This window comes from Ambystoma mexicanum, chromosome 10 (assembly GCF_040938575.1).
Source record: "Ambystoma mexicanum isolate Mex_15411 chromosome 10, UKY_AmexF1_1, whole genome shotgun sequence".
In the NCBI taxonomy this organism is placed as follows: Eukaryota; Metazoa; Chordata; class Amphibia; order Caudata; family Ambystomatidae; genus Ambystoma; species Ambystoma mexicanum.
This window is the reverse complement of record NC_090932.1, coordinates 804,329,718-804,354,862: the sequence shown is the minus strand read 5'-3', so window position 1 is coordinate 804,354,862 and position 25,145 is coordinate 804,329,718. Positions and strand designations below refer to the sequence as shown.

At 50.7% G+C, this 25,145-nt stretch overlaps 1 protein-coding gene across 1 annotated transcript in view; it reads right to left on the bottom strand.

Moving 5' to 3' along the window:
* Positions 1-8,738: 8,738 nt before the first annotated feature.
* SMC4 (structural maintenance of chromosomes 4) overlaps positions 8,739-25,145 on the bottom strand; it is a 1,048,897-nt gene continuing 1,032,490 nt past the window's right edge. The window contains exon 24 of the mRNA XM_069618465.1: positions 8,739-9,162. Within this exon, the coding sequence (XP_069474566.1) occupies positions 8,986-9,162 (177 nt within the window). The 3' untranslated portion in view covers positions 8,739-8,985. The remainder of the gene's footprint in view (positions 9,163-25,145) is intronic.

The window sequence follows — 25,145 nt, the reverse complement described above, 5'->3', positions numbered from 1 at the left end:
GGCCAAGTGATAGCAGTTTGAGTGGAGGTTTTCTTCTTCGTCAATTCGTCAACAGTGGATGAATGAAAAAGGTCCACGTCCTTGAAGGGCAGATCTAGGATCCGCTCCTGCATGTCAGAGGAAATCTTGCTAACTTGCATACAGGCCGTCCTTCTCGTCTCGACCCCAACACAGCCCTCTGCTGGCTGTGGCATTGTGGGAGACCGAAAGACTCCATGAGGTCCTGCGCAATGGCCCGATCATCTGCCAGACTGGCTTTGACCTCCTTGGAAAGACAACTGGAGGTGGCTCCTGTGGAGGAAGACAGACTATGGTTTAGAATATAAGGAGGCTGCAGCAATCTCAGAGGAATGGTGCTGCAGCTGGGAGGCAAGGCAAGGAGGATTGGCTCACCGTCCGTCAGCCAAAACCTGCTGTCCAACTTTTCGTTCATCTGGGCGTTGGCCCTGGGCTTCTCTCAGACCTTCTGTGCTACCTGCAGCACATCCTTCTGGAGTGTAATGCTAGACTGGGTCATGGTGTGTTTCCATAAGACCTCTGCAAGCACACCAGACTACTGGGGGGCTTCCTCATGAAGAGGCACCCCCATGAACTCCACCAGGCCGTGGAGGCGGCCATGAAAGGCCTTAACAGATGCCAAGGGCTCATCGTCTTGTGTGCAATCGTCCACCCCCCCACCTTTTTCACAGGCACAGGGGAATCTGGGCCCTGGGACACAGGTCACGATGGGGTCCCCCCAGGTCCGGAACCACAGTCAAGTCGAACGGCTGTTGAGGGGGAGGCGTTGGTGTTACAGGAGGCGGTGGAGGGGTCAGCACGATCAGTAGAGCCTGAACCAGAGGAGGCACTGGCAGCGGGAGCCCTGGAGGAAAGTGAGGAGTCCCCAGAGGACGGAGCAGAGGCGGCGTCGCCACCCCCTGGAGGATAACCTCCTTCACAATGTCCTTCAGGAGCCCCTTCATCTGAAGGGGAACACAAGAGGAAGAGGAAGTTTTCGAAGAAGCGGTCCTCACTAGCTGCCGGGTCCCTAGGAGCCCTACCCTCCAAAGTACTGGTCCTCTGCTCCTGGTCAAAGTGCTGAGGCGCCTGGTGAGAGTAGCTGTAGGGATGTGATGGGTAAATGTAACCCTGAGGGGACCAAAACCCTACACTGTAGGCTCCGCTTCCCCTTGAAGAAACAAGGGTCTGGAATTGTCCTGCAAAGCCCACTTGATGGCGGACGGCATTGGCGGGACCTGAGCCAGATCCAAAATGGTGGCCTGCCTGGCAGGCTCTGCTACATGCCGGTCCACCATTTTGAAACCTTGCACCATGCCCTGGGTGGGAGGGCGCGAAAGCACCCAAAGCAGCGACGTAGACCTCAAAGTGCTATGGTGGTCTGTTAAGACGGATTTCTGAACTCTGACCTGGAGGGACAGAGGTTCAGAAGGCCAACCTAGTTTCTTGGAACAGGGTAACCTCTGGACAAGCCAGGCCAATGAGGGTAGCTATGGCAGGCGGTCAAGACTAAGTCTCAAAAGGGGTGAGGGTGACTGAAAGACCTCAATGAGCACACAAAGTAAGGACACTTACAAATTACTTCAGACAGGTGTTATATTAAAAATAGACACATTTATTTCAAGGCCTTTGTAACAGACCATGGCAAAGAATCACGGTAACACTAGAGTAAACCAACACATCACAATCAATACAATATATATACAAGACCAGAGGGGTCTAACGGAGTAGAAAGCACGAAATATGTAGACCACCTAGATGGGGAGGAAAACAGGCAGTGCAAGTAATCGTTAGACCTAGTTCAACATCAAAAATACACCTAAGAGGTAGTCCAAGCCCTACGAAGAGAGGAGCCTTATGCTCAATAGTACATGCACGTGCTTGTGCCAATGGACTAAATAGTGTCTCTTCAAGGGTCTCTAGCAGCTCAGGAAGGTGGATACTGCGATGAAGAACAAGTTCCCACTATCCAAGCACGACCTCCACTTGAGGGCAGAGACAGGTTGACAGGGCGGGATGGAGTCGCTATTTCGCAATAGCTTGTGGAAAGGAAAGGGGCCCTCAGGGGCCACTGTGCGTAAAAATGGGCTCCTGCGCTAGGGGCGACCGGTTGGGATAAGGACTACTCACCGGTCCCTAATGCATGCAGACCCAGACTTCACCAGTACAGTCCACTTCTCTGGCAGGTTCGAATGCGACAATCAGGAGGTCTCGACACTGATTTTTCTGCGCTACAGCAGGGATTCCCAAACGGGACAGGGACGATTTCTCCGCTCTGGGTGGCGGAATCAATCCAATTCCACTGCAGCAGGCTTCAGGGTCAAGGGGGTCACAGATGCAGCGAACTTGCACAGGTCGTTGCCACAGCAGGGCAACACAGTAACCGTGTTTACTCCGGTCTGGGCGCACTGGTCTCACTTCAGACCTGGGAATGCAAAGTATACGAAATTCGGTGTGAGGGTGCCGTGGACACACAACAAGCAGTATACCAAGTTTCGAGGGCCTCCTCGAAACCGCAGCGACAACAGAGCAAACGTCCCGGGTAAACTGCTCAGCCCACTGGTTGGCCCAGGGACACTTCCGAAGAGGCTTACTTGCAGGGTTTGTTGAAGGTGCTGAGAATAGCTGATCCCACTATTCCAATGGGTCGAAGCGTCTTTGCAGACCTTCTAGGACGATCAGATGCAGAGGGGTCCCACGGGATGACAGCAGGTTCAGGGTGCCAAACCTTCCAGCGGGTCACCAGCGGTTCCTTGACTTGGCTTCTTGTTGCAGGATACTTGGCTCCTTATCCTTTGTTCGGTGTGAACTCAGGAGATCGACATGGTAGTGCTGTTTTCAGCCTCCTCTTATCCAAAGTTCCCTTCGTGCCAAAACGGAAAGGACCCAATGGGAGATCTGCTCACAAACACTCACTCCATACGTGGACCAATCATGTACCACTGTGGTCCCAGGCATTCAGGACACTCCAGACTGTCACTCGGGATGTGTATTGGGAACAGACATCCCATCCACATCCTGGAGGCACATACACAAGACATGCAGAAGCCCATGAAAGCATTGGGTTTCGCGGGCAAGTGCATGCCCAAATAAGGACGGACCCAGTACGACTCGACCTGGGGAAAGTGAAGGGGCAAGATGGCCAAAGGACAAGACAAAAACTCGTGGCATGGCCATTTTGGAGCCATGCCACCTATTCGTGCCAAACGCGGTTTAACATGGCAAGAAAGGGTTAAAACATAAGAAAATGATAGCTGCCACCAGTCCTGTCCATGACACATCTGCACAGTTCATAAAAAGTCCGGCGAGAGTTTCTAGGGCCTTTGGAACTAGAGACCCAAGTGTGCTGTAAGGTAAGTTACGTTGCACACTTGTTACATGTTGCACAAAAGCTGCAACATGAGGAAAGGACCAAGGGAAACAAAGTCTCCCAGTACTGACTGTCTTAAGTGCATGCCAGTTTCCCCATTAAAAGTGAGCGAAAGCCCAGGAGTGCAGTTTAGGGCTGTGCTTCTCTGGCAAAGTTTAGTTCAGGGTGTAAAACAGCAGCAAAAAGTTTGGGGGTTGACACATGGAGGGAAAATTACATACAATTATGAAATCTTTCCTAACATAGTCGCCAAGCCCTCAGCTGGTTGTCAAAAGCCCAGGATGGCGGCCCCGGAGAGAGCTCCAGTAGGCTGAGAACACTCTGCATCTGTGCCGGTAACTGTGCTGGATCTAGCCGAGGAACGACTCTTTGAAGTGGCACTGTATTCCTTACCCCCGAGGGAAGAGGGGAAGAGGAGGACGAGCCTGATCGTCTGTCCGAGGACCACCTGGTAGGGTCCCTGAACCACTCAGCTTGGGAGCTGGTAATCTGGAAGGCCTTAGGTCTGTCCCCAGACTGCCCAGAAGAGCCCCAGGAACCTTGTCCGGTAGCCTGAGAGGCCTTGAGGCTGCCAGAACCCTGATCTGTGAGTACCCCAGGGAAGGGATCTCCACGCTGTGGAGCCATGCTAAACAGAGGTCCCACCTTGTCTTGACAAGAGGTCCCGGAGATGAAGTTCTTAAGGTGGGAAGGTGGAGAAGTGTGGAAAATATCCCTCCACCGTGACAATCGATTCTTCAATGCACTGTGTTCGAGAGCGCTGCAGTCTGCACATGAGTCCCAGAGGTGGTCGGGCCCAAAACACTGACGACCAAGTGCATGGGGGTCCAAAGTTAGGAAAGAGCCGTCGCAAGAGGCGCACCTCATGAATCCTCCTGTGGCTGGCATGTGCCGGGGAGGTGAGGCACAGAAGGGAAGTGAAAAAAATAATTGAAAAAACAGGGAGCAAGCTGAAAGTTAAAAAAAAAAAGTCTCTGTGCTGGCTGCCAGGTTCAAAACAGTGTGCAGAAAAGGATTGTGGTGGGGCGCCAGAGGGCGGGGCCTTGGCAGGGCGTTCCCATGCTCAAGGCTTTGCGTTATACTAAATTTAAAGGTGAAGTTCAATTTTTCACTGCCAAAGGCTCAGGTACCGTCCCCATGTTCGGGGCCGCCCACAAGGATGGAGGAAAGGGAACGGGATGTACGAGTATGAATTTTATATCCTACTCCTACTTTGCCTCTCTCCTCCTACTTTGCCTCTCTCACAGGCAAAAGCGCTTTGACACAATGAACTATGACAGTAGGCGCTATAAAAATGCGAGATAACATTTACTGTGAATGGCTGCTAAAGGTGGCTAGCACCCCAAGATGGCATTGCCACATTTTTTCACTTGTTCTACAGCAATGTTGTTGTTTGGCCTTACTGACTTCCTGGATTAGAAAATGCCTCACAGGAAACCCCTTTCTGGGGAAAAAGCGGTTGCTTTCATGAGCCAAGGGGCGTTGTGCGTGTGCCAGAGAAGGGGGACTAGGACGGTCTAGTACCATTCCACCTCTCTGGTGCTCATCTCTGGGGCCTGAACGTTTGTTGCTGGACAGATCAGTGACTAGTCCACGAATGGATAGCCAGTGTCGGTTTGAATGGTGCAAATCCTTACAATTGGTGTGCATGGGCTTGCTCCCAGCATGAATCTTGCAAAAAAGGAGGGCTCTTTCAATGTTTCCATCAGACCACTGTTGGAACCAAGCCTTACAGAGAAGAGCAGCCTGCTGACAAGCTGAAGCCTACCACTGCAGTTGGCCCGCATTGACTTCAGTGTTCTGGAAATCCCTGCTCCACTCTGCTCATCTCAAGAAAGTCTTCGCTGGTGCTTCAACCCCATGACTGGTGGGAATAACCGGCTCAACCCCTGCTCGAAGATGTGCGTCTGCCGAGCCTTCGGAAGTCTCACTGGACCAACAGATGTACTGAAAAGCTCTCGTCGGGACTACCTAGCTGAAGACATCGCCATCCCAAGCATAGCCTTGGAACTTTGCAGATCTTCAGCTTGTGCCTGCTCCTGCATTTTCAGCTGTCTCACTACAAGAGGAGTTGCGCTGGGCTTGTTCCTGTACTCTGCGCTGGAAGATTGCCTGTTGCTGCCGGCCTGTGGTGACCTTCGTTTTATCTTGCCTTCGTGTCCCTGAGGTGTTCTGTGGCCATCTGTCCCACAGAAGTTTACACCTGTGTTGGTTTGGGTCATTAACTGAAAGCTGTCCGGAAACCAATTTTTTTCAGTATCGTGATTGACCATAAAGAAAATCCTCAGAAAAAAGTGGCTTCTGCCTAGACCCTCGCGAAAGTAACCAAGACAGAAGAACAAGCCTGCAATGAAGTCTGAAACGTCCACAAGTGGTATAGAGAACTCTGTCAAGCCGTAAGTCTATATACCAGTCGCCGACCCCACCCTCCCATGTGACATAGGGTAACAAGGGCGTAAAGTCCTGACCTTAACTCACTCTTACCAGACCTTTGGTGGTGGAACACGGGTTAAGGATCCCTCACTATCCTAGTGTACTAGACTGAGTCAAGTCAGAAAGTTACTGGAACTTTTATCGAGCTTTATGTGACTCTTTAGTGAATACTTCTGAACTGGTGACATTTGGGCACAAGGGCCCAAATCATCTTAGGTTTGACTTTATAAGAGTTAAAGTAGCTAATCTGTGATTATTCTGAAGCGTACCGTCTCATTTCTATGCATCCGAGTACTTCCCTCTGATCATTGACAAATGCCATCGCTCTTAAAAGTGAATGTATATATATCTGTTTTATAAGGTTGTGTCAATATTTGGCTGGTATTTTTATCTGCTTAGTGTGCAACTAAAGGCCCAATAACCATTTTTATACTTTCCTAAATGAAATTACTGGTGTTGCTCTGTGTGGAGTCATAGCCCTACGCCATTCTCGCACCCTTCCTGAGACTAGGTCTTGCCACACCTCGATTGTGTCTAGTGAACCTCTTAGGTCATATTGAACTTGGCTATACGTAATCAAAATGCATAAAAGCCTTGCATAAGGCTTTTATGCATTTAGAAGGTTCCGGTCACCTAGGGATTGGCACCCTGAGACAAGAATGACCTAACAGCCAAAAAGAGGAAAATCATCCTTCAATGGAGTGGGACCAACCACCTAGAAGTAGAATGCACAACAAAGATGGCTCCAGGAGGACGTACGTACCTGCACGCAGCAGACCCCATTGGCTCAGCAGGCAAACGTGGCTAAAACACAAAGAAACGACCCCTGCAGCAGGACAACAGCGGTAGTGACCAGAGATGACCCAGGTAAGCATATTTGGCAAGCTTGGGGAGTCCCAACACCTTTCCAGGCAGCGGCAGCTTCCAAAATCAAGGCAGGATGTCTTGGTGGGAAATGGTGGTAAAAAGTGGTAAAGCTGACCAGAAAATAGACCTAAGATGGAGGGCCTGGCCGGAGCTGATTAATATGACCAAGATCAGAATAAGGAAACCTCAGGAAGGGCACCCAGCAGCCAATGATCGAAACCAGAGCTATACCCAGACCATGCATACAGCCAGTATGGCCAGAGGACCACCTAGAAATGCAGTAAAGGTGGGAAACTGCCACATATCCTTGTGCAGGTAAGGTAAGCAGACTTGCTTAATCTCCAAGAATCCAGCCACTGAGCTCAGGAACAGGGTTTCCCCTATATATTCGTTCACTCACAGGGGCTGCCTTCTACAAGCCCACCAATCCCATAAGGGTATTTAAAACAAAGGTATTGGCGACCAGCTAATCAAGTCAGCCTAAATAACTGGCAAACACTCAGGTCCACCCCCCACAGGAAGTGTAATGGTCTGCCCATAACCAGAAATTGGTCAAAACCAGTCCAAACCACCTTGGAGGATGCAACCTTGCGCTCACAAAGAGCCCATGTGGCAAAAACTGCCATTTTAATGCCCGTCTCATGGCTTTCCTGACAAAGTCCCCATAAACAAGATGGCATAAAGTAGGACTTAAATAGACCCCAATGGCTACCATAAAGTCACATTTGGGTACTACTGCGTAAATTGACTTGCATCCACCCTGGTGAAGCCAAAACTAAATATTAGATGCCACCAGCATATCAATAAAACCAATGAAGGGTGTTAAAATCACCCTAGGGCAGAAATGGGATGCCTGGTAGGCACCCCAGGGGACTGGGCACCTTATTGGTGACCCAATGCCATATACCTCAAGTATAGAAAAAGGGATGCAGTGGCAGGGGAACTTTAGCAGAAGTTCCACTGACCACCGTGAAAAAGCAAAAAATGGTATGCATCCCCAAAATGAGACTACAGAACCCCAAAAATTGAATTCTGCCCTAACAGAGGCCAAAAGGCACCGTACACACGTGTCCGCTGCCTTTTGCCCTACGACATGCAATAAGTATTTGGCAGCGGGGACGCATGTGCGTGAAGGCGCACACATAATGGGTCCTGCCACCAAATTACATAAGCTCCAAAATGATCTCTTCTGTGTCTTCACTGTTGATCATAATAGGATGGCCTCCCAAAATCCCCCCACCAGGGATGATTTTGGAAATCCTTCTCAACAGTTGGGCTTTGCAACGTTTGTTACGAGACGCTCTCTGAACTCAATAGGCAAAGAAGAGATTGATCACAAATTCTGGTCTGCTTCCTACAAGAAGAATTAAGTTCGACTTCCTCGAACCATTGAACGGGATGATAGTTTATGATTGGGGGTTGCAGCGATCAGACTACACGCTTGGGTCGCGAAAGTGTAAATGGGGGTGCACGCTGGTTTAGTCGATTGCAATCTCCGGTCCATAAGAGTGCCACGCCCAAATGCATCAAGTATTAGCTAAAAAAATATTTCGCTGCATAGTACTTTATTGGTCAACTTAAGTGATACGTTTATTATTTTCTGGTTGGGTTAAAAAAATTAACTCCTCCCATCTCAGGCCATTCATTATTTTTGCAATATGAAATAGAACGTAACAATTGTGCATAATGCTTGAGGAAAAGAAAACCAGTCTCTGCTTAAATGTGCAAAATGAAGAACATGTCCCATCACCATCTCCAGCATCACACATTTCCTTTTTTTTCTCATTTCGATTTGTTCATGAAAAAAGTCATTAGAGCATCCAAAATCTGATAAGCTAGTCTACACAGGCCTTTTATTTTTTTTCCATTAATTGAATTTTTGCTTGCGTCGCCTATTTAGGGTGGCATTTTGTTCCGTTTGCCCCAATGACAATTTCTGTGTAGCTTCTCTCAACTGTCCTCACTGTTCGCTTTCTTTCTAGTGATGTGCTGGTTCTAGTCATACCCATTTCAGGTTTTGCAAGAATGAAATGCTAGATTAAAAATGTACATGAAAAACTCACAGTACCAGTTACACGTAGAACATATTTATTAAATGTGCGTTCTTATATAAATTAAGCATTTCAAAAACTGGAGAAAAAGTAAAAATACTGAAACATTTACAGATTTGAATTTCATTGCTAGTGTACATTACATTTTTATGCACAAGAAATAAAAAAAAAGAAGTGAACAAGAACGTGTTATAATTTAAAAGGCAGTGTTTAAAAGGTTCCGACAGATTTATTTACATTGACAAGTATTCAACAGGACATTTATGCTCAGCAGCAACCTACAGAATTAAGTTCGGCAAGTCCTTTTGCTCCAATAACTTTAGGGTTTGTTGCAACACTTTTTGTTGTGTTGTGCGTCTTGTAAATTCCTATGAGTCTATCAGCAATTTCAAACATGTTATTCCGCAGAGATATAATTATGAACTGCGCATTTTTCGTTTGCTCCTGCAAAAAAAAAAAAAAAAAAAAGGGTTTATGTAAGGTGGACTGTTTAAAGCAAATGAAAAATCAAGAGACAATTATTCATATTAAATTTATTACTCAAATACGGTTTCTGATTCTTATGGTATTCTTTCGACAGATTTCTTATTTTTAGTTTGGGGCCAAACTATTGCATCAGAGTACATATGGTTTGAAATATGGCATAAGAGGAGGGACAAAAATCTTGTTGGTGTTTGGTTATTTGCCAAAAAAAAAACAAAAAAAAAACACATGGGTACCTTGATTCTTTCAAACACCAAAGCTAAATGGCAACACATAAGAACAACAAGTTACTTACCAACTGGTAACGTTCTTTCGATTGGATGTTCCTTAAACGTATTCCTCATCCTTTCACGTCCAGCTCCGGAAAAATTCGCCGCAGAGGGCGCCGTGCGTTGATGGCGTTGAGTCGATGTCCCTCGAAGGCCTCCGTCGAGGTGGACGTCATCGGGTGTATAAGTAGCATGCGCAGCGCCCATTGGCCTCAGTTCCGTTTTTCCCTCCTGTTCATGTTGGCCGTTAGCCTATGCAAGCAGTAGTCAGCCTTGCGAGAACGAAAGCTGTAACAGCATAGGAAATTCTACAGAGGGGTAGGATGGGAGGGCAATGAGGAATACGTTGGAGGAACATCCAATCGAAAGAAGGTTACCAGTTGGTAAGTAACTTGTTCTTCAAATGGATTCCTCATCTTTGATAGACTCCCAAAGCAGTATGTAGAATTGGAGGCGGGAGGAGAATTTAGAATTGTCAGCTTTTTATAAGGCTGAATCCAGTACTGCCTTACCAAAGGCGACATCCTGAGAGTGGGCAGCATCCAGACAATGCTTTATGAACATATGCAACGATGACTATGTTGCAGCATCACAAATGGATCCAATAGGTACTCCCCTTTGAAGGGCTGCAGAAGAGGCTATACATGAGCTCTCAAACCCTCTGCCGGGTCCTTGCCTACCAATTTGTAACATTCCGAGATATCAAGTATAATCCACCTTGACAAAGTCTGTTTCGAAACAGCCCGTCCTCATTTTCTTTCGCTGTAGCCAATAAAGAGTTGGCCATTTACTCTTAGTTTGGAGAATCTAGAAATCTAGAAGTTAAAACTCCTTTAGGGTCTAATCTATGGAGCCTTTCTTCCTCTCTACCTGGTTGCGGGGGGGAGGAGGGGAGGGGGGGGTAAAACGCGTTGATAGAACAATCTTATGATTTAGATGAAAATCAGATACAACCTTAGGAAAGATTTACTCTCAACACAAATATGTCCTTGTGGAATACGGTATAGGGTGGCCTGGAGGAGAGTGCCTGCAACTCGCTCACTCTACGTGCAAATGTCAATGCAACCATTAATATGGTTTTGAAGGTCAATAACCTCAATGGTCATGTGTGCAAGGGTCCAAACGGGGCACACAGACATTTTAGAACCAAATTAAGATCCCAAACTGGAACCTGAAAAGTAGAAGGCAGGAACATGTTTGTGAACCCTTTCGGAAATTGAATCACAAATTGAATTTTGAAGTAGAGCATTCTTCCGAAAAAGCGCTTCAATATGGAAAGTGCTGCCAGGTAACCTTGAATGGTTCCAATATTAAAGACCTTTCTGTGTTAATGAAAGGAGAAAAGAAAGTGCATCTGGAGTAGAACATAGAAAAGGATAAACATTCTTTTCCCTGCACCAGTTGCAAAATTTGTTGCAGTGGCAACAGTAGAGATTTTGTGGCTGGCCTTCTTGCCGAAAACAACACCTCCCTCATGTCATCCGGTAGGTCCCAATCCTTGTATCTCAACCTTTCAGAAACCACTCGTTAAGGTTGAGTGTTGACCTCTGGATGGAGAACCTGTCCCACCCCCACCGCCCCCTTGCGAGAGAAGACGTATTCGAGGACAGATGGACATATCCAGCATATCCGGGTACCACTTTCTCCTGGCCAATCCGGGGCAATTAGGATCATGCGGCTTCCAAACCGTCTCAACCTCCTGATTACTTGAGGAAATTATAAGTTACTCACCGTAGTGACTAGTCTCCTTTCCTCCATACTGCATGGTCGCCCCTTCCAAGGGACGGGAGACGGAACCTTTTTCAACAGAAAAAACCTTCTTCCCCTTTAAATTTAGAGGCGGGCAGGGGTGCGGCCCAGGGAGCATGTGCTGCCCTGACTCCACCCTCCGGCGTCACACCTCAGTCCCCATTGACGCGTCAACAATGGATTTAACATTGCCTAATGACACCAGTATTTTTGTTTTTTTAACTCTGTTTATTGGAATTTAAACAGCGAACTATAACATAGGTATAAACATAGGCATTCGTCAGGAAAACACGGCAGAATTGTCAGTGACAAAGGCAACACAGGGCAAATAGACAATGGTACTGTCGCAAAACAGGTAATAGCTGGCAGTTCTGGATGCGTCTCATTTCTTTGAGTTGGGGGAGGGGGTGGTGGAGGGGGAAGCAAGGAGGGGGGAGGGGAGGTGGAAGTGGGAAGGGAATGTGTCAATGAGCGTCGAGCCATTTCCCCCATATCTTTTAATATTTACGAGGACATCCCCACGAATTGTAGATACAGCGTTCCAGAGATGTGCATCTACTTAGTTCATTGCTCCAACGGTTCAGGCTTATTGGATCCGCTGAGCCCCAATTTGCGGCTAGAAGTCTTTTCCCTGCACCCAGCGTCACCACCAGGAACCTTTTTCCATACTTGGTAAGCCCCCCCCCCCACCAAATCCCAAATTGCCAATGACAGAAGTGTCATTTTGGGGTCTTTAGGTATTGGCGTTTCCAGTATAGTGGACACTGTTAATGCATTCACCCCAGAAGAACTGTAATACTTGGCAGTCCCAAATCACGTGATAGAAGGTGGCCGTCTCCCGTTTGCATCGGATGCAGGTCTCATCTTCAGTCCCTCCCCATCTGCCCAGGGCTGTATGAGAGTAGTAGGAGCGGTGGAGTATTCTCAGTTGTATCAGTCTGAGTTTGGCCTCGATCCCCATCTCTCGGGGGGACATTAGCACGTCCACCCGAACCTCTGGTTCCAGTTCGCCCAGATCTTCCCCACCTCTCTTTCAACTCCTTTGGTGCTAAAGAACTTGACAAGCTAAGGGCCTGGTAGAGGGTGGAGGTGACTTTAGAGGGGATTCGTTGCGGGAAAATGTTGGTCTCTCTGGGGGAGCAAGGGGGTATAGTTGTTATGTCGGGGAACTGGGTGTGTATGGCGTGAGCTAGCTGTGCGTGTCGAAACAGGTCCATAGGTGCCAAGCCAAATTTGTCTTGCAGGGTGTCAAAGCTTAGGAGGCAGCCATCATGTGTGCTAGTGTGGTTATACCCCTTGTTCACCAGTTCTCAAAAGAGCCAATTTTCTTTATTTCTGGGAGATGTGCATTGTGCCATATGGCTTGGGCCAGTGTTGGTTTTGCCTTCCAGCCAACAAGTTTGTGTGCGTCCCTTCAGGCGTGACGGATATTGGATGTCATTCTTGGTATTGTCGGGAATTGATTGTTGGTGGCATGTAGGACCTGTAGTGTCGGCACCGGGAGCATGGTCTCTTTCAATACGGATGTGCGGTAGTGTGGGGTCTGCGTGTAGCCAATCATTTACCACCCCTATCTGTGTCGCTAAGTAGTATGTGCGTATGCATGGTAGTCCAATGCCTCCCTCCCACACTGATCTTTGGAGTGTAGTGAGAGCGGTTCTGGGTTGTTTCCCCTCCCCATAACAGCATGCAGAGGTTCCTATCTATGAGTGTGAAGGTTTCATGGGAGATAGGGAGGGGAGCGTTTTGGAGAATGTATAGAAGTCTTGGGAGTGTCATTTTAAACAGAGCTACCCTGCCCATTAATGATAGGGGAGCGATTGCCAGTGGGAGACATCTCTGTTAAACCTATCTAGTACGGGTGGTAGGTTGAGTTGGAGGAATCAGTCTAGGGTCGGGCCAATGCCTATGCCCAGGTATTTAAACTCCCTTATACTGACATGATGGGGGCGAGCCTCAGGAATCGCAGTTTCGCCTCCCTGGATCAGGAAGTAAATAGTTTTGGCCTCGTTCACCTTTAGGCCAGCAAAGGTTTGGTATTCCTTCAGGATGAGGGATACAATCAGACATTAAGTGATCGGATCACTAAGATATATAAGGAGGTCACCTGCATATAGTGAAAGCCGATCTTCTCCCCCTGGCCAGGCAAATCCGGACCAGATTTTGTTTGACCCAAGTTCGATTGCTAGTGGCTCAATAGCAAGCAGGAAGAGGCGTGGGGAAAGGGGCACCCCTGTCTGGTACCTCGGCCCAGAGGAACTGGTTTGGAGAACTTGCCATTCACCCTCACGGTAGCCTCTGAGGATGCGTACAGGAGTCTAACCCAGGAGATAAAGCTTTTCCCAAAGTTCATTCGGGCCATGATTGTCCATAAGGCGTCCCATCCCACAGAGTCAAACGCCTTCTCAAAGGCCACTGCCAGGAGGGCCAGTGGCGACGGTATTTCTGAAGCTCTGCTTAGGGCAAGTTGGATTCTGCGTAGATTCATGCGGGTGGATTTGTTGGGCATGAATCCACATTGATCTGGGTGGACAAGTGTCTATCACCTTGAGCAGTCTGTTCGCTAGTGCCCTGGCAAGGACTTTGGCTTCTCCATTGATCAACGAGATAGGACGGTAGGAAGCACATTCTTCCTGGGGTTTTCTGGTTTTATGTAGGACCACTATGCTCGCTCTCGGAGTGCGCCTTGTTCTTTGCTGCATAGGAACATGCGATGCATGTGTACCGTTAGTGTGCTGCCAAGGCATTTCCAGGTCTCCGTTGGGGACCGGAGTTTTCCCAGCTTGGAGTTGTGAGAGTGCCTCTTGAATTTCGTTCTCAGTGATTTCAGCGTTTAGGAGTTATGTTTGTTGTGTTGACAGTTGCGGGACCTCAATCCGGCCGAGGAAGCAAGAGGGCGCTGGTGTGGGGTGTCCGATTGGTGGAGTGTAGAGATTCTCGCAGTAGGCGGAAAATGTTTCTACTATGTCAGTCTTCAGCTCCCCCTGCAGCAATCTGATGGCTCGCACATGCCCGCTTTGTTCACATTTCTCCAACCAGGCCAGGGTTTTATTTGCCTTGTCTCCTTTTTCGTAAATTTGACTCCGGACTAGCCAGTGGGCCTCCTGTGCATTATCCAGGGTATCCTTTGTGCTTTGGGTACCGTGGGCAAGGAGTTGTTCACATTCCAGTACTTGCGTTTCAGCTTCCCTGATCTTTTGAGCGTGTCGTTTCCGGTATGCTGATACCGTGGAATGGCCTCTCCGCGGAGGACTGTTTTATATGCTTCCCATATCGAGATCGGCCATTCCACTGAGCCTTCGTTTATTTCGAAATATTCCATGGTCTTTTTCTCGAGTTCTTCACCGATTTCAGGAAGCCGCAGGTGGTATGTGTTCAGGCGCCAGGTGGCATCTGGGCGCTGGCAAGCATTTTTCATAATTATAAGGAGCGGAGAGTGGTCAGAGATGCCTCTTGCCAGGAACTCAGCGGATACAAGCCTGTGGGATATGTTGCAGGGGGATGAAGGCATAGTCTATTCTCGAGAGTGTTTTGTGCACACTGGAGAAAGGAGAAGCCAGCCTCGTTGTCGTGCAGTGATTGCCAAGTGTCAGTCAGTCAGTCCCAGGGTCTCGGCGAACATGTACAGAGTTGTCAGGGCAAGTCGAGTTCCAGACCTCCTGTGGGACCTGTCGGCTGTGACGTCCATAACTTCGTTCAAGTCCCCTACCATGCCCACAAGTCGGCGTCCTCTTCTAGGAGTATGTTCTGCAGTTCGCTAAGCAGTTCCTTTGCGAGTGTGGGGGGAGCATAGATTGCGGCAAGTCCCCATTTCTCACCCCAGATGTCAGCAAACAGTATCACGAATCGGCCTCGAGTGTCGGTCCGTACTTTCCTGACCTGTAGAGGGACTCGTTTTTGGATGAGTATCATTGTACCCCTGGCGCCCTTTGTGAACCCAGCTTGGTAGGTATGCGGGAAGTTGGATCTTCTAAAGAAGCTGTTACCAGTACCGATGATATGTGTTTCGGTAAGGAGAGATATCTGGTGAGTATCGATTAAGATACTGGAGCACCAGTCTTCGTTTCACACTGGAGCGGAGGCCATTGACATTCCAGGTCAATAAGGAGAGCTTGTCGGTGTTTGTTCTAACTGCGAGGGTCTCGCTGTGAGGCGTCGGAGGATCTGATGTCTTGGTAGCCTCTTGGGTCGTATGTACTGCCCTCTTGAGCTCTGTCTCATATGACCCGCGTCTGGGTCCATAGCGGTTAATGGGGCTTTAGTGTAGACTCGAAGTACACAGGTGTATCTCCAGGAGGGAGACGTTGAGGTTGCCATGTAACTAACTGGTGGCTGGATAGTGAGGGTACCATGGGCCCAGTAGGTGGGCCGTTTGTGTATCCTGTAATGGTATGAATAGATGTCTTGCCTTCTTATCCTGTGAGTCCGATTGCCTACCCCTATATAACTCCCCTCATCCCCCAAACTGGGAGCACCTGTCGCCCAAACATTGAACTTTTAAATATAAAACTTCTTCGGGATAACCCGGACTGGGGTAGTGATTGCACCGCCCAGTGAGAGGCGGCTGCTAGATTAAAGTTCCCATAGTGTTACGTTGCGGGTCGGACCCTTTGGTGTAGAGGCCTCATCCATTCTCCGTGGTGCTTCTGGCAAGCTGCTGTGCCATTTTGACTTTCGGGCCCAATGGGGTTAAGGAGGGGTGAGGGCCGCCCGGGCCTGGGTTTCTGTGCGGACAGGCCAGGAGGCGAGCATTGGGCCCATTGAGGATTTGCATTTCGAGCCATTCCCATGCTTCTTTGGGGATGTAGAACAGGTGGGTAGTGTCCACGTGATGGACTGAGCATTGAAAGGGAAAAAAAAAAGAGCATACGTGATTGACAGAGACTGGAGTTTCTTCTTGACAGAGTCGAACGACTGGCGGGCCTTTTGGACCTCCTTGGTATAATCTGGGTAAAACCCCACTCTGTAGCTGTTGTATGTGATTGGGCCCGAGGCCCGTGCCATCTGGAGGATAGCATCACGGTCTCGGAAATTTAGCAAGCGTGCAATTATCGTTCTTGGCGGGGCTCCAGGGGTGGGTCACCTGGTGGGCACCCGATGCGCTCTTTCAATGGAAAAGAACTTGGATAGTTTTTTGGGAGCAAAGATATGAGCCAGCCAATCTTCCAGGAAAAGTTTGGCACTGGGGCCCTCTTTTTCCGGGATCCCAAGAATCCTGAAATTGTTGCGTCGCGCCCTTCCTTCGCTGTCCTCAGTGCGGTATTCAAGTTGGTTAACTTTTTGGGTGATTACGGTTAGTTGCTGTTCCAGTCGTCGGACGGTGTCCTCGGTGTCTGATACTATTTGCTCCGCTTTGCCGACTCTAGCCAATAGGTTGCGTAAATCCTGGCGAATGAGGGACACTTCTGTGGACAGCCCTCCAATTTTGAGTTCGAGACGTTCTCGAATACCCAATAGCTTTCATTAGGTCGGTCAGTGAGACAGGAGGGTCGTGAGCCTACTCCCTGGTGTCTCCCCCTCCTCTGGAGTCTGTCTCCCGGCGGGGAGGGGCCCCTACCGTGAAGAGGTCCATTTTGCTTTGGAGGGTTTGTCTTTGGGCCTTTTCTTTTCCCATAGCGCAGTCGGTGCTCCCGGTGAGATGTCGGGCCAAAGTAGGTCGTGATGGCGTCCTGAAGAGGGTTGGTGTTGGAGTTGGGGGATTCTGCGTGCGTCTACCCTTAGTGCTTACCACCGGTGAAGGGTGTCCGCACGAAAGCGGTATCTGTGGCTGTAGGAAGTGTTCCTCTTGGATGCGACGTGTAGGGGACTGCTGCCTCAGAGGTTTGCTTCCGGTTCTCCCCTGTGCATGCCACCCTGTGACTGAAGTTTCTCGAAAGGTGGTTGTTTGGGCAGTGCTCAGTAGGTTCCCCTGTGGTCGGTAGTTCCCAGGCTCCCTTGTCTAAATTGGTTGTGAGATTTGGGGTTTGCCCCGGTGTGTGATCTCGTCAGGAGATTCACCTGTGTGGAGTGCCTGCCTGGCACCTTGTAGGTAGGGTCAAGACCCAAGCTTTGGAGGCTTGTTGTAGCCTCAATGTCTTTCTTTAAATGGGCAACCAGTGGGTCCCTCCTCCGGGGCTGCCCACCCCGCCAGGGCTGTGCTTTGCGTGCTGGGGGTCTCCGTCCCCTTAGTAGTATTGCCCCACCGGTGTTGCTCGGCCACTAGTACCTCTAAGCCACCAGTCAGCAAACTGGCGGAGGAGGGGGGGGGAGTCTGGCTCCGTCGTGGGCACAGGGTGCTTAAGTTGGTTGGGGTAGGGGCACCCACGGTCACCGCTGCTCTGCCACACCTACAGTTTATACGGTCACTGTGGAGGGGGGTCTCCCCCACTGTTAAGTGATGCTCTCAGTGGCATACCAAGCGTACGGGGCCAATCCAAGCAATCCGTGCCCTTATCCCTCAGTTCTTTCCAGGGGGGTGGGCCGTATTCGCCATGAGGGTCTCGTGGGCCCCGATATTAGTCTAATCGTGCGTGGAGCCGGGAGGGGGGGAGAAAGAGGGCCCCCCCCACCTCTCCCATACGTACCTTGTTGGTGCTGGGTCTGCTTCTGGTGTGCCCCTCGCCGCCAGGGAGCGCGGCAAAGAGCTTCCTTTATTGTGCCACGTCTCGACCCTGGGTGCTGCTGTCTCGCTAGTGGGGGAGGGGGGGTGATTGGGGGGGGGGGGAGAAGGGAGGACACACCCCAGTTCAGCCCCTCGATGCAGGCCGTGATAGTGTGCAGATGCCCGTTGGGGGGGGGGGGGGGGAGGGGGGGTCAGACCGCTGCAGGGGCGCCTGTCTCGCCTTTTATTTATTCCCCCCCGACCACCCCCCCTCGGGTATTGGGTCCGGCAGCCAGGAGGGAGGGCGGCGTTACAGTCCACCCATGGTTCGGGCCCCAGGCGCCCATGCGGGTCCAATCAGCAGCGTGGGCGTCCAACCTATATGTTCCCCCTCCGCTCAGCCCCGCGGTCCCAGTCAGGGGCACGCTGTGTCTCAGCCGCTCAAAGGGGGTCGCGGTAGCTCCAGGCCTCTGCTTCCACAGAGAGGGCGTGATTTTGGGACGCTCGTCAGTGCAGGATGTTCTAGTGTCCGTATGAACGCAGGGAACAGGCAGGTAGGAGGGTCCCTGGTCAGCCTTCCGACGGTGTTGGTGGGGTGCGATCGCCTTTCGCCGTCAGGCACACCACCGCGGCCCAGTCTCCGTCTCTGCTTCATCCCTTCCCTTCGAGCCAGCTCAGAGGGGGAGGGGCGAGTCGGCCGTTCTCGTCCGCACAGCAATGGCGGCCGGCCACACGCTGGCAATTGCCGGGTGGAATCCGGTGTTCCCGGGTCCGATTTTTCATAAGAATGCAGCGATTGCTGCCCCATTGGGTCCGCTTCTGTTGTGGAGCGTTTGAGGCTGGATGGAATCTTAGAAAATCGGAATGTTTTCAGGATAATTGTGCGGCCGCCGGAGCAGATGCAATTAGCACTTCATGCGCGGCTCCAGAACTAAGGAGGGGGAGGTTGGTGGGACATAAGGAGGAAAGGGGATTAAGAGTACATTAGTCACTATGGTGAGCAACTTATAATTACTCTTACATCCCTTCCTCTTTCCTCCATACAGCATGGGCGATTACAACTGAATGTAGCCCCAGGGTGGAGAGGAGACCCTCCTTAAGCAACTAGGTTCCTGAGAACCGCCAGTCCGAAAGCCGCATCAGATCTAGAGCCGGCATCCAAACAGTAATGCTTGCAGAAGGCAGAGGGAGTGGCCCAAGTGGCCGCTCGGCTTATGACTTGCCAAGGCACATGGCGCTGGAATGAGAGGGCCGTTGCCTTGGCCCCGACTGCGTGGGCATGCATGTCGGCCGGAAGTGGCTCGTCTTGGCCCTTGTATGCTTCTCTGATGGCAGAGACCATCCAGCGGGATATGGATGCCATGGAGGCCCGATTGTCACATTCGAAGGCTCAAGATCAGGCTAACAGGGCGTCCAATTTGCATAAGCCCATGGTCCTGTCCAAGTAAAATTTCAGGGCATGCCTGACATCCAGCACTCTGTTTCGTCCTTGGGATTGGCAAAAAATGTAGGAAGGAATATTTCCTCCTTCAAGTGGAAAGCAGACGGCACCTTGGGCAGGAATGCTGGGTGTCTCCGCAGGACTACTTTGTCCTTGTGAAAGGTAGTATATGGTTCCGAGGCGACCAGCGCCTGGATTTCGCCGACTCTACGAGCCGAGGTGAGTCCGACTACTAAGGCCGTCTTGATGGTGACCAGCCTGATGTCAGCAGACGCCATTGGCTCGAACGGTTTGTGCGCCAGGGCACCCAATACTATGTTGAGGTCCCACACCGGGTGTGGCCTCTTGATGGGCAGGTAGAGCCTTGCAAGCCCCGTCAAATGTTTGACGATAGGATTGAAGGAGAAGATCCCTCCCCCCTCCTCCGAGTTCCTGTAAGCTCCGATAGCTGTGAAGTATGTACAGGAAGTGTTGACCTGCACGCCAGAGTGGGCGAGGTGCGCCGAGAAGGCGATCACATCGTCCAAAGTACATGCCAGGGAATAGATTTCTTTGGAGTCTGGCCAGCGGCAGAATCTGGTCCATTTGCTTTTATACTGGGCCCTGGTAGCCTTGCTCCTTGCGCCCTGTACGATTTCCCGATTAGCCTGCGAGAGGCTGAGGTGCCGCAGAGTTACCTGCTCAGGAACCACGCTGTGAGGGCTAGTTTCTTTGGCGCGGGTTGGCTGACCTTGCCCCCCTGCTGCTCCAGAAGATGCGCTGGGCCCGTCGGGGAGGTGAATCAGTGAATCGGAGGCATTTCTGAGAAGCTGAGCAGCTCCCAAAACCATGGCCCGGCCACCCTCCATGGAGCTATTAGAATGATGTTGAGTTGGCGAGACTCCTTGATCTTGCAAATTACTCTGATCAGCGGCGTGGGCGGGAAGGTGTAAGCCCTCATGCCGTTCCACTGAAGCCGATATGCGTCGCCCAGGGAGCAGGGGCCCTGTGTCCCTGCCAGGATGCGAACTGAGGGCACTTCCTGTTGTGCCAGGTGGCAAAGAGATCCACCTGGGGATGACCCCACCTGTTGAAGATTTGAATAATGAGGTTGTTTAGCTGCCACTCTTAATTGTCCGCTCCCAGCCTGCTGTGCCTGTCTGCCTTCAGGTTGGATTCCCCTGGGAGGTGGACTGCTGTGAGGTAGATGTCGTTTTCCCAGGGCCCACTCCCACATGCTGATTGCCAGTCTGCACAGAGGAGGGGATCTGGTGCCTCACTGCTTGTTGACATAGTACATGCTGGTCGAGTTGTCTGTCTGGATGACAACCTTGCCCCTGAGAAGTGGTAGGAATGCCCTGAGCGCTAGCCAGATGGCATTCAGCTCTAGCCAATTTATGTGGTGTCGAGTCCAGGTGCTGTGGACTAGAGATCATCCAAGATGGCTCCCCAGCCACCGAGCGAGGCATCCGTGGTGATGGTGCCCTGTGGGGTGGGCGGCCGCAAGGGCTTGCCCGTCCTTAGGTTGCAGTCCCTGGACCACCATGTTAGGTCCGGGTGGAGGGATGGAGGAACGTTGATAATCTCAGATTGAGAGCCCCGCTCTGGTCTCCATGAGGCCGCGAAGTGCAGCTGTATCCTCATCCTCAATCTCGTGTGTGGGACGGCTAAAAGGACTACAGCCAATAGACCCAGGAGATGTTGGTACCACCATGCAGAGGTCACCTCTCTGCTGAAGAAGTGGGTGGTGGCCCTCTTGATGGCCGAGATCTTGTCTTCCGACGGAAATACCTTCTCGTAGCACATGTCCCAGATGAGGTCCAAGAATGTCAGTCTGCGTGGGCTGCAGCTGTGACACCTTGAGATTGAGCAAGAAGCACAGATCGTGCAGTATGTTCATAAGGGCATGGGAAGAGTGGTGAACCGCTTCTGGAGATGTAGCCCAGTCGTCGAGATATGGGTAGATGTGGCGGCTCTGCGATCTGAGGAGGGCCACCACCGTATTCATGAGCCTGGTGAAGACGACCCTGGGGGCCGAGTGGAGGCAAAAAGGAAGGACCTTGTATTGAAAATGGTAGCCCGTGATCCTGAACCGTAGGGAAGAACGATGGGGCTGCCAAATTGGGACATGTAGGTACGCGTCCTTCAGATCCAGGAAGCACATCCAGTCTCCCTTGCACAAGGTCTCCACTATAAAAGCTGGCATAACCATCTTGAATTTTTGTAGGGGTAAGGAGAGGTTGAGGGTGGAAAGGTCCAGCACAACCCAGGCCTGCCTGGTTCTTCTGAATGGGGAAAATCCTGGAGTAAAAGCCCAAGCCTCGCTGGGAGGCTGATACTTCATACACTGCCTGGCTCTACGAGTGACCAGATCTCCGCCAAAAGAGTTGCTGTCCCAACTAGTGGGGGAGGAGGGAGGAGAGGCTGGGATAGGGAGGCAGTACCCAGTGGATACTACGGAGAGGATCCAGGGGTCTGAAATTCTGGCATCAGAAATGTGCGTGAAGAGCCAGCCTGCCCCCTCTGCCCCCCCCCTCACTGGAGACACGTGGACCCGAAGGGGCGTGTCATGCCTTCTTTCCCATGGAGGCTGTTGCGGAGGGGGACTGGAAAAAGCCCTTCCTGCCCCCCCACCACCATTTGTTGCTTGCGCCGGTTCTGAGACGGCGAGCAGTCCGGCTGTCTGGATCTCCGTTCCTGGAAGCCGTGGAACCATCCGTACGTACGGCGCTTGTCAGAGCGCTGGTGAGATTGGGTGTACAATTTGGCCGTGGTCTTTGTCAGGATGGATAGAGACTTGGCCGTTTGAGCTGTTTTTCTTTTTGTCCAGCTTTTCGTCTGTGGGGGAGTGGAAGAGGTCATCACCCCCACCCCTCGAACGGTAGATCCAATTTGCGTTCCTGGACGTCCGGGTTGAATTTTGTTGCCCGGAGCCAGGCTGTCCTTCTCAAGTCTGTGGCGATAGAGATAGCACGGCCAGAGGTGTCAATATGTGCCCCGGTGGATTCCATGAGGTCATGCGCCACCAGCTTGGCCTCGGCCAGCCCTGCTTTAAAGCGTGATTGGCTCTGAGTAGGGAGTTCCGGGAGGAAGTCTGCAATTTCCCGCCATAACCTTTGGTAGGCGGCAGGCAGCATGGCATCGGCCTGACGAAGATGCAAGGACGCGTTGGAATAGAGCTTCTTCCCGTACACCTCCCGGATCTTCTCCTTGCCTAGCAATGCCGCAGAGGCAGCGGCTGAGCACGACTGAGGTTTGGAGTATAGTAATGCCCCAGCAATCACTGAGGAGTGTGGCTGAGGATGGGCCGAGAGCAAGAGTGTATCCCCCTCCATCTGCCTGTACTTGGCATCCAGGAGTCGATTGACCGGTTGTGCCGAGTTGGCCAGGGAGACTACATCGGTTTGCAGTGGAATCCCCGTTTTGGCCAAGGGGTTTGGAGTGAGGACTTCAGCCAGAACCACCTCTGCCGGCTGCTCGACCCCGGGTTGGGGATAGGCCCAGATACTCCGCCAGCCCTGCAAGACGTTCGTGGAAGGCCCTGGCTGAGGATGGCATATCCGGATATTCTTCCTCATCCGTATCCTGTGGATCTGGAGGATCCTGTGGAGGAGAAGGAGTAGTTGGCGCCGAAGGCTGGGGTACAGGGACAACGGCCTGAGGCCAAGGAGGCTGGTACGGAAACGCTCAAGGCATCGTCTGGGGCGCCGGTAGAGGCGCTTGTGGTGCCGCTAGCATTGCGGGGAGGACTTCCCTGATGGCGTTCTTGAGGATAAACCCCATCCGAGGTGACTTTATGAGGCCGAGGGACCTCTCAAAGAACCCCTCCTCACTGGCCGAAGAGGTGGCAGGGGGGGTGCCGACTGCGTAGCTGGGAGCTGCTGCGTACCCTGCCCATATGGACGCAGTGGGAAGCAGTCCTGTGCAAAAGAGGGATAGGCTGTAGGCCATGTACCTGGTTGAGGCCAGTCCCATTGTTAGGCAGAATTCTGTGCAGTTTCCTTGGGGACCACTGCAAAAAGATTAAGACTACAGGAGTAAGCAGTAAACCCAATTGGTAGCAGTCTGCACCACCCAGATTTACCTGGTAGCTGTGGCTGAGCAGTCAGACTTCTCTCAAGAAGAGTAGGGCAGTATATAGAGTATACACAATAGGGCAAAAACACAGTAGAGCAAACAAACACTGACCAGAGCTTTGTATCAAAAGTATATAATTATTTATTTAAAACACACTTTAGGCAATACACTAGCACTCTAAATCAAAAGCAAGTTAAAATACAGTCAGGTAAAGTATACACACCTCCCTTGATAACTATTTAGACAAGTCAGAGTTATACCACGATTTGTTAAAACAGATGTGAGCGCATAACCTAGATGGCACTCCAATAGTTAAGTTAAAGGGAGAGAAAAAGGCAGAGCATAGAAATAAAAACAGGTCCCAACACTTTTAGGAGTTCTCAGCAAGGGAATAAAGGCAGTATACCCTGTAGAGCCAAAGTTCATAGGCCAGGCCCACTTTAAATGGAGCAAAGCGAAATTTGCCCAAGATCACACAGTTTAAAATGCACTAAAAGTCTTTGCAGAATGTTCAAAAGAGGTTGGGGTGATTCAAGAAGTTAAAGTTAGAAGGTCTGGGGGCAAACCAGTTGGAAAGCCAAGGATTTAAGGGTCACCTTGGGCAAACCGAAGAAAGGGAGGCCAGGCAGAACACAGTACCTTAAAGAGGGAGGAAGCTCCAGCGGTGGCAGTTGTTCCTGGCAGTGGTTGCAGTTCATTGTTTCGACCAGGGGAAGAGAGGATCTCGTCGAGGAGGAAACGTGTCGATGCACTGCACAGGGATGAAACCAGCCGCAGAGTTCATCGGTAAAAGGTGCGTTCCTTTTATTCGCGGTCAAAGTGGTGAAGCTTGGCTATCCGACCGCCGGGGGGCTTGGCACGGGCGATTCGACCAAGAGACGTCTTTGGAAGGTGAAAGGGGTGAACTGGTTGATCCCACCAGCTCAAAGGAAGACGACTCGTCCAGCAGAAGATCTTCTCTTGTCATTGGGAAAGTGGCGAGTTCGTTGCAGCAGGGCTTCACCGGTGGTGTCGTCGTTGCATATGGCTCAGCTTCTTCCCTCTTCGGATTCTTAGGTCCTGTGGACACTTCTGAAGTTCCAGTCCCAAAGGCCCTGCTTTTATGCAGAAAACCCCCATTCAACAGCCTAGCTGTCTGTTAGGCAGAAACCTGTGCAGTTCCCTTGGGGAACACTGCAAAAGATTTAAGACTACAGGTATAGCAGTAAACCCACTTGGTAGCAGTCCGCACCACCCAGATTTACCTGGTAGCTGTGGCTGAGCAGTCAGACTTCCCTCAAGAAGAGTTAGGCAGTATGCAAAGTATACACAATATGTACTCAGGCACAATAGCACAAGCAAACACTGACCAGAGCTTGGTTTCAAAAGTATATAGTTATTTATTTTTAAGAACACACAAATTGAAAACACTCTAGCAAAATATAATAAAACACTCCAAACACAGTTATATGGAAAGCAGTCCCAATCCTTATTCCTATCTAGACAACTCTAGGTTAACACCACATAATTAAAACAGAGGTGAGCGCTTAACGTTAGATGACACTCTAGTAGGTTAAAGAAGGGAGGGAAAAAGAGCAGAATTAGGATAAACACACCACTCTAAGGTCAAGAACGCTTTTGGTAAGCTCAAAGAAGCACAAAGTCACAGGTGAGCAAAAGTCACTAAGCAGGGCCCACTCTTAGAGCAGACAGAGCGAAAACGTGCCCAAGATCACACAGTTGGTAGGGATTCAGAGTCTTGCAAAAGAGTTCGGAAAAGAGTTAGAGAGGCTCAGAAAGTTTAGCCAAAGTGTCCCAGGCAATCCCAGGATCGAAAGCCGAGGGCTAAAACTACCTCGTACAGTCGGTG